General features: G+C 41.8%; 1 protein-coding gene across 2 annotated transcripts; it reads left to right on the forward strand.

Annotated features, from left to right (window-relative positions):
* The first annotated feature begins 372 nt into the window (after nt 1–372).
* On the forward strand, nt 373–8951 carry LOC117567769 (tubulin beta-3 chain). 2 transcript variants are annotated; one of them, XM_034247962.2, is made up of 4 exons: nt 373–688; nt 6495–6603; nt 6681–6907; nt 6965–8951. In XM_034247962.2, exons 1-4 carry the CDS (start codon nt 632–634, stop codon nt 7916–7918), a joined length of 1347 nt encoding a protein of 448 aa, XP_034103853.1. In that variant the 5' UTR covers nt 373–631; the 3' UTR covers nt 7919–8951. The 2 variants fall into 2 exon arrangements, with proteins under 2 accessions (XP_034103853.1, XP_034103852.1); XM_034247961.2 differs by having other exon boundaries at nt 375–688; nt 6663–6907.
* Nucleotides 8952–9711: the final 760 nt, after the last annotated feature.

A 9711-nucleotide genomic window follows, 5' to 3' on the forward strand; every position in this document is an offset into this window, starting at 1 on the left:
GAGTTTCGTCAAGTAAAACGTTCCACATGTTTCGACTTGGGAGCAGGGCTTGCATACTATGTACGTATGTATGTATGTATGTATGTATGTATGTATGTATGTATGTATGTATGTATGTATGTATGTATGTATGTATGTATGTATGTATGTATGTACTTGCAGTAGCACTTGCTTGCATGTGTTTCTATCTCAGTGTGTGTGATTGATCGTCTTTCTCACTCTACTCGCGTTCGTGCGGCAGCGAGCCGAAGCACCGACAACGACGATGACGGAGCCGAAGACACTTCGACTTCGGGTTGGGTTGGGCCGGCTGTGGGGACTCAACTCAACGCAAAGTGGGGAGTGATTCTTAGGCAGTGAACGTCGACAACGTTGCGTCGCTGCGATCAGTTGAGTTTTGTGCGTTGTGCGGTTAAGTTGCGCGTTCTGCTCGGGTTCCCTCCTTTCAAAAGATTAATCAGTGCAGCACACACACACTAAAAAAGAATTATAGTCCACCTCCTGGCTCAGTTCAGTTCAGTTCAGGTTCAGGTTCAGAGTAATTGGCTGCATCGACGACGACTTTCGAGTCCCACGCAAAGGAAGCAGAAGAAGAATTGTTAAATTGTTACATCAAAACCCATAAATCAAAATGAGAGAAATTGTGCATCTGCAGGCTGGCCAATGTGGCAACCAGATTGGCGCTAAGGTAAGTCTTACTTTTCGGTTCGGTTTCGGTTTTTTTTTTTCTGCTCTTGCTGTGCTTTTTGCTGCGCTGCTTTTTGGCAAACGCAGCTAATTTATGCACATTGACCGAAAACGTTTTTCAATGAGTTTCCAAATCGATCACAACTCGGAATACGAGTAAACGTCGCCAGCGCCTTTTACAGCGTATTTAGCAATTAAAGCAAAAGAAAATTAACGAATAAAAACTACAACAACAACAGCAACAACAAGAAAAAAAGGCCAACGAATAAACATAAAGAATAAAACACAAAAAGAAAACTTAAATGAAAGCAAATAAAAATGCCAAGTGCAAAAAATGAGCAATGCGACCGACGTAGCGAAAATAAAAAAAAAAACGAAAAAAGAAAACAAAGCGAAGAAATTTACTTTGGTTCATCAAGCACTCGATGTGCCCTTCACTTGCACTGTGGTTATTAAAATTATTATGATTATTAAACGATCCGTAATTTTGCTGCTCTAATACTACCGAGCTTTACTTTGAACAATTGCAATTGCTCTTCATTCCTCAACTTCCCTTTATGGTGCATTTGTTTGATGCGTGGATCCCAAAAACCTCTTGAATTATCATTGTGGTTGTATCTTTTCGCTTTGTTGGGTTTCCTTTATTAGCCAGAGCAACCGCAAGAGGCCAAAAAGTTGAAAAAATTAAAGAATATGCCACATTTTTGTAAAGAATAAAGAGGGGAAACTCTAATTTATGGCATGTAACAAACGCAAGAAAATTGTTGTAGAGAAAACCTTTCAAAAGTGTAATGATCGTGATGTTATAAAAAGGATATTCTAAAAGAGAGAAGTCTTTATGTTGGCACTTTTATACTTAAACTAGTTAAAAATCAACTACAATTCACTTTAAACAGCTGTTTATTAAAAATAATATTTTAGCAACAGCTGCTGAGTTGAGTTGAGTTAAGTTGAGAAGCGATCGCACTGGGGAAATATCACTCATAAAAGTATTTTCAGACTGTTAAGTTGTGAGTTGACTCAGTAGCTAATCAACTACAATTAGAAGTATGTAAAACATTTAGTTGCCCTCTCCGATCATCGGTTTGCCAATTGATCGTACGATCATGTGCCACATGCCACATGCCACAGCTACTCCTGCTGCTACTGCTGCTACTGAGGCTGTAAATTTTGGCAAGATCAGACCGGTTTGTCAGGCATTGACATGACAAGCCTGCGATGGAGGCTACAAAGTGTGTCACGCTAAGCAAATGCTGATAAAAAGCTAAAAGGCAAACGAGCGATGATTGAACTATAACGCACAATTAAATAAAAGTAATTCCTAAGCACAAGATAAGCGAAAATAGTACGACGATGATTTCTCTACTTCATTTCTTTTCAACTGCGATTACCTCCAGCGCCGCATTCATGACTCAATTGAGATTCGCGATTTGTGGGAAATGAGACAAGCAGCCGGTGAACGGTGGACGGTAGATGGGGAAGTAGAAGTGAAGTGAAGAAGTGGGCAAGTGTGGAAGGGGGGGGTCAATGTCGCTTAATTTAGCGCTAACGCTTAGCATTTCTCAGAAATTCGGCATAGTAATGGTTTTATGGGGCAGTACATGTCGGTGTCTGTATGCGAGCGTGTGTGTGTGTTTGTGTATATCAACTGACTTACTGTAGTTACTTACCATGAATGAGATACGAAGACTGTTTATCTAAACCAGCCGGCGACGGTGACGGCGACGGTGATGAAGCCGACTTGGTAATTTGAGCAAGACGTCGGTCTCACATTACCCAAGAGATTGAGAAACAGCTGAGTGGACATTTCAAATGTGTGAGGCAATAAGAAGGGGCAGCGTGGCAGCTACCTAACCCATCTCCATGGCCATCATACCCCTGAGTACATTTTGAATTTGGAATCAGAATCAAAAGTCACAATCAGAATCAGAGTCAAAATCGGAATTTGAATCTGCATCGCAATTGGAATCATTCAAACCGCACAAGTGCACAAAGGAAGTGAGTCACGAGTCCATATGCTACAGCAAATTGCCAATCGAGGAGTGAGAAGTGAGGGTGCATTTGGTCAGTAGAATAAAAGAGGGAAAGAGAGAGAGCCTGCACTCGGATTCAGTTACAAGTTACAAGGGGCAGGATAGGGGCCCATATGAATTTCGAATTTCCGTTTTGAGTACAAGACGATAAATGCATTTTAAATAATCAGCTCGTGCCCCCACAAATAAGTATATAACAATTATAATTTTATATATTCGAATACGAATATATATATATATGTATGTTAAGTATATTTGTGTGTCTACCCAATGCACTGGCAGAGTCAACAAACTTCTGGCGTTTCTTCTGAAAGATTTATTATCGCCCTCTCGTACGACTGAAACAACAAAACAGCTGCTGAGCTGCTGAACTGCTGAGCAAAGACAAATGCTTTTGATAGGCGGCAAAGATTCGGGGGGGTAAAGAGATGGTAGGAGGGGAGCATAGCCAAATGCCTTGCCATCATGTGAAAATGATTTTTTGCATTTGTAGCGCTTTTTTTTCAAGGGCTGCCGGAAAAGCCGATAAAGCTGCAGACGATCTTCTCTCTTCTGTCCAGCTGCAAGTGTTGCGCGGTAGGTGAGGCAATTGAAGGTGGCAGCGAGGAGCGAGGAGCGAGGAGGCAGACACGAGGCAGCAGGCGGGAAGCTTAAGATTTGTGCTTGTGCTGCTTCAGACGGGCTTCGGCTTCAAAGTTCATGCCCGAGTGATTTCAAGTGGCACAAACTGAAAGACAGCAGCAACGATGGGGCAGCTACAGACATGCAACACTTAATGAGGGCGTCGGCAGCTGATCGCATGTGGAGTTGAGAGGGGAAGGGGAGGCGAGGCGAGGAGTGTGGCAGGACAGCAGCGGCAACATTTAAAACTAATTGCAAGTCTAAGTTTCTAGCTGCAAGTGGCAAGTGGCGGCAGCAACCAGAAGCAGACAGCAACCAACAGCAGACTCTTGTCAATAAATTACAAATTCTATTTGGGATTTCTGGTTGGTTCTTAAAGTCAGACAATTTCATTACAAATGAGGATTTCAAAATGAAGTTTATACATTAAAATATATTTTAAAATGTTTATCAGCACCCGCATAATTCTTTATATTTTTATATTTAGAAAATAAATCAATGGCTATTGAATCAGAAAGAAATTTCTTTCTTGCTTTCACAATATCTCGTATTTATACTGAAATTTCTTTAGAACTTTCTACTCAGAACATTTGATGAATTAAAGTTTTTCTATTATCGACAGCATTACGCTGTAATTCATAAATTCTATTATTTTTAATTTGATTTTTTAATTTGATTTTCATTTAATTGGACTGATCGTGACGCTGATAGATCAACTTCCAGCAGATTCTCGCATTTCTGATATTGAATCTAATGCATTCGGTGTAAGCGATCGCAAAAGCATGACGCAGCTAAAGACAATTTTCACAGCTGGACTTTGTACACGATACAAGTATCCCCATCCTCTGACCAATCATAATAGTTATCCCAAAAAAAAAAGCAATTTCCCGCAACTATCAAAAGCATTATCATCAAAAGGAAAAATCCGAAGAAAAAAAAGACAAATTAGTTGAAAGTAAAGCAAAGACAAGAAGAAGTAGAAAGAGGAGCAGATGAAAGAGAGTAGGAGACATGAAAAACGACTTTTCACTTCAACAGTTTTGTGTGCTAATTTATTTTTGTTATTACCCCTTTTGTTGCCACTGCCGCTGCCGCTGTTTCTGCTGCCCCAAGCGAAGCAATATATAAGTTGCATGATGTTTGTTTGGCTGGCTCCGTCCGGCATACAAACTGCGCTTTATTGCTTTAAGCTTCATAATTGCAACGGCCACACTCCAATTAAATTTGATGATCTTGCGGAGATTGTACCGACTAGTTGAGTAGTTGAGCTGCCTTTCAAATAAACAAAAGCAAACGCAGACGCCATCGACTGCGTCTGCGTCGATGCGCCAGTGACTACAAACAGAAGACTAGACTATTCAGACTGGAGACTGTAGACTGGAGAGTGGAGATTGGAGACTGCTGCAGTCTGGACTATGATTGTGATTCTCCTTAGCGACTCACACGTCAAGTTCAAGTGCCAAAGGGAAACGATACAGACAACAATATAGCAACAAATGAACTTGGAAATTGTGGAATGGGGAAAGGAATGGGGAATGGAATGGGAATAGAACTGAAAATGGGAATGAGAATTGGGAATTGGGAATGTGTTGGCAGCACTTCAAGCGATAACATTTTTATTATTTCCTCGATGGCATTTGTTTATTTCTGTTCTGTATAGCAATTGGAATTTGAAAGAATGCGTTGCGCTTCAATGGGATCGAGTCGTTGCCTTGTTAATGAAAACTAATGCGATCCCTTTTTTGGTATAAATTGTCGAAAAATAGTCGAAATCTAATCGAATGAGAGATGAAGACGCATGTTAAACGCAGCAAAACATTTGCAGTGCGCTTCCGCAATAAACGCTTCTGTATCTGTATCTATGAGATACGAGCGAGGGCGAATATCTTTTTGATTTGCTTGCTGTTGCCGCTGTTGTTCTTGCTTCCTAATGATGTTGTCGATGTCTGTTGTCTGACGTCTGCTGGGTTAATTTAGTATCTCCGAGTTGCCGCCCAGGTCGTTGGCCTGCAGTTTAGCTATGACTCAGCATTAGAGTATAGCGTGTGTGTGTGTGTGTGGTTTGTGTGTTCGGATTGGTATCTGGCCAGTGCCCACAGGCAACCAGGCAACGGGCAACGTGCAACACACATCGTGCAACGCCCATGGCTGCGCTATTTTTAACACTTTCGCCGCATAAGGTTGCACCCCAGGAGCGTTGCCGTGCGGCGGCATTCAGAATGAAGTCTCTTAACTTGGAAATGTCCCATGCCGCGACACTGTGATGCTGCATTGAAATACATTTTCGAAAGTATACTCGAAAAACTATTTTTGACTGTGACAGCGGCGTTCCTCATCCTCATCTACATCCACATCCACATCCACAGCGACAGCGACTGCGACGTTTCTTTTTCTTTTAAATTTAGCACTAAATCAGGGCATGCGGCAGCCATACAACTGACGGCTAAGCTAAACATAAATTTTCAGCCTCAACAGTGTACAATGTGTCTCACTTTTGATGCCGCCCCTCTCCCCACACCCTTCGAAAAATATCTGGAGAAAAAAAGGGAATTTCAAATAATTTGTATATGAAGTTTGAAGTGCTCTTTGGGCGGTTTCTGCGGTTGGCAACATGACCTCGCCGATGACTGGACATGGCTCGTAACTCAGTTTGATGCACGTCATGTCTGCTCTCAAGAAGTTGTTGGCCAAGAGCTTGACAGATGGCTGACTGCAGTTTGACTTTGCCGTCAGCGATAAGATAAACTATATGGCTGCTGGATATAGATTAGAATGCTGCGTATAAGTAATTATTTTGTAGAAGCTACTCATATATGGACACCCAAGAGCTAGCTAAACAAAAATAGATTCATAATGCAACTGATTTCACCCGATGTGCTCACCAGGAGTAGGAGAAGATGAGGTGTAAAAATAGCTGCAATATCTTTTCCAGCTGGGACGCCTACCCGAGCCATTAAAATGGTATAAACATGTTCATTATGAAGTGTCTTCTTCACAAAAAATAGATTTTTATGAAGAGGTGTCATTTGCTTATACAAACAGAAGAACAAGAATGACATCTGATCAACTTGAAGCTGATTACGAATATTGATTATTAATGTAGTACTGAAATTGAAATCGCACTCACGCTTTTTCTTCCATTCTTCTTTGCAGTTCTGGGAGATCATATCCGAGGAGCATGGCATTGACAGCAACGGCATCTACGTGGGCGACAGCGATCTGCAGCTGGAGCGTGTCAGTGTCTACTACAACGAAGCATCGGGTAAGTGTCTCCCTCTTAGCCTCAACAAAAGAGATGATTCATTGCCCCTCTTTAAATAGCCGTTTCGCGTTCTTCAGGCGGCAAGTATGTGCCACGTGCCATTCTGCTGGATCTGGAGCCTGGCACCATGGAGTCGGTGCGTTCGGGTCCCTATGGCCAGCTGTTCCGTCCGGACAACTTTGTCTTCGGCCAGTCGGGCGCAGGCAACAACTGGGCCAAGGGTCATTACACAGAGGGTGCCGAGTTGGTGGACAATGTGCTCGATGTGGTGCGCAAGGAGTGCGAGAACTGCGACTGCTTGCAGGTAATCCCCAGTCTCCCGATTAAACTTGATTCAGTTGTATTAACCTACTTGTTTTAGGGCTTCCAATTGACGCACTCGCTGGGCGGAGGCACTGGCTCCGGCATGGGTACGCTGCTGATATCGAAGATACGCGAAGAGTACCCCGACCGCATTATGAACACCTACTCGGTGGTGCCATCGCCCAAGGTATCCGACACGGTCGTCGAGCCCTACAATGCCACGCTGTCCATCCATCAGCTGGTGGAGAACACAGACGAGACTTACTGCATTGACAACGAGGCGCTCTACGACATCTGCTTCCGCACATTGAAGGTGGCCAATCCCAGCTATGGGGATCTCAATCACCTCGTCTCGCTGACCATGTCCGGTGTGACCACCTGCCTGCGTTTCCCAGGCCAGCTGAATGCCGATCTGCGCAAACTGGCTGTCAACATGGTTCCATTCCCGCGTTTGCACTTCTTCATGCCCGGCTTTGCGCCGCTCACCTCGCGCGGATCGCAGCAGTATCGCGCCCTCACCGTGCCGGAGCTCACCCAACAGATGTTCGATGCCAAGAACATGATGGCCGCCTGTGATCCTCGCCATGGTCGCTATCTGACAGTCGCCGCCGTGTTCCGCGGTCGCATGTCCATGAAGGAGGTGGATGAACAGATGCTTGCGGTGCAGAACAAGAACAGCTCGTACTTTGTTGAGTGGATTCCGAATAATGTGAAGACAGCTGTCTGTGACATCCCGCCCAAGGGTCTGAAGATGTCGTCCACGTTCATTGGCAACACCACCGCCATCCAGGAGCTGTTCAAGCGCATCTCCGAGCAGTTCTCGGCCATGTTCCGTCGCAAGGCTTTCCTGCATTGGTACACCGGCGAGGGCATGGACGAGATGGAGTTCACCGAGGCGGAGAGCAACATGAACGATCTGGTGTCGGAGTACCAGCAGTACCAGGAGGCCACCGCCGATGATGAGTTCGATCACGATGTTAACCAGGAGGAGGTCGAGGGCGATTGTATTTAATGGTGTGGCCAGAGGAATGAGATGCGTGCGTGAGCGTCTCTTTTTCGGTGGTCAGCAGCACGTCTTTATGCGTGGCATGCGGCAGCAGTTGCGGGCCAAGCACTGCATCATCCTCTGAAAAAGGGACGCGACAACATAACCAAGCCAAACACACACACACTCACAATCACAGTCACACATTTACACTCACAGTCACACTCACGAATACAGGAAATGTCAAGCGTAGTTTGACAGAAATTCAAAACATCATCAGCCGGAAATGCTCCAAGACTCTCATTTCACTTCATTCGCCATTCGCCATTCGCACTCTTCCCTCTTCACTACTCATCAGTAACGACTCGTTACTCCCAAATCACACTACTCACTAATCATTTCGCTCTCTTTCTCTCTTCTACTTCATTCTACGCTACACTCTACAGTCTACACGAAGGCACGTCTATCGCATTTCTCGCAGCCATTTTCTCTCACTTTGTGAAACCCTCATCTTTCACCTGCTTGCCCTCTTCATCTCTACACTTAATCTCACTAATTTAAGTCGCAATTTTACAACGTTTTTACTATACATAAATAATTATTTATATACAAGAAAAAAAATCAACAATTTAGTATCATATTATACGTCAAATATACGAGCATATAAAACATTTTAAATGCGAACGCAAATGAGAACGAGAACAACAATAATATGAAATCACATAAATTGCACAATTTTATCAAATTATTCATTTTAAAAACACACACTATATATTTCAAATTGCACCGAAGACTGACGGACAGGCATAAGTTTGGACTCAAATGGCAATATTACGAGTATTTGTAACACATTATGAAGACCCAAAGATCAATCCTACTGAAACAATTTGAATTTGAATATATCATTGTATTATTCTTAAGCACAAACTTGTTTCTTAGCATCCTGTGCATAATTCTCTAGTAGTCTTTAAATATTACCCAAGTAATTAACTAATTATAAACTTGAAGAATAATTCTGCAAAACTTTTTCAATAAATTGCAAATTAGCTACAAAAAAATACATCTCATGAGTTATTGTCATTTTTTAATATTTAATTATTTTCTGCATATAATTAAATATTTTCAAAACTGAGTAAGTGTAACACAATTGGTGTTGCGAGAAGTTAGGTGGATTGTCATTTTATTGCATCCATTACAAATTTGATTTAATTAAAGTTCACTTAAAATTTAAATTCAGCCGCTATCCAGGTATTAAATCTTTTTTATTTTTATATGTTTCATATTTTGTGAATGTCTTTTATAATACAGCAAGGTGTATTAAAATTGAAAATAAATTATTTCAATAGAAATCTAAACCTTTTGTATGCAGCCCATGCTTAGTTAAGTTTTGAACCCACCACTAGCAACGTTGCCACATCGCTCAAATAGTTCGTACATTAGACGCTAGGTGTCGCTTTACCGGGAGCTTTTTAAAAAATGCTTTGCTCAGGTGTGACCGTCACGATATACATCATTTGAACAAATCCCGAGAGAAAAAATATTTTATACATGAATAAATAATTAAAAAATTGTTTATTTAAAAAAAGTAGCAAATATGTTTTAGTATAAAAAAATTGAAACCAACCATAAGTGCATTAATGGTATTTTACTAATTTTCAAGTGTTGTGATTCTTATTCTTTTTTCAATTAAACATTTTTCTAAAAATTTATATTATATAATTAGCCATCTGTTATTGTAAAGAAAATATAAGGCAGTTTAAATGAGGCGCCTTTTGTCAGTATATAACTATTCCATAAAAAGTGTTACCAGAATATAATGA

Source organism: Drosophila albomicans, chromosome 3 (genome assembly GCF_009650485.2).
Source record: "Drosophila albomicans strain 15112-1751.03 chromosome 3, ASM965048v2, whole genome shotgun sequence".
NCBI classification, from domain to species: domain Eukaryota; kingdom Metazoa; phylum Arthropoda; class Insecta; order Diptera; family Drosophilidae; genus Drosophila; species Drosophila albomicans.

What these genes read in the sequence shown, in the direction of transcription:
- LOC117567769 (XM_034247961.2), top strand. Translation starts at nt 632, where the DNA reads ATGAGAGAAATTGTGCATCTGCAGGCTGGCCAATGTGGCAACCAGATT. An exon ending in CTACTACAACGAAGCATCGG is followed by an intron (nt 6,604 to 6,662) that starts GTAAGTGTCTCC and finishes CTCTTTAAATAG; the next exon opens with CCGTTTCGCGTTCTTCAGGC. An exon ending in AGAACTGCGACTGCTTGCAG is followed by an intron (nt 6,908 to 6,964) that starts GTAATCCCCAGT and finishes TACTTGTTTTAG; the next exon opens with GGCTTCCAATTGACGCACTC.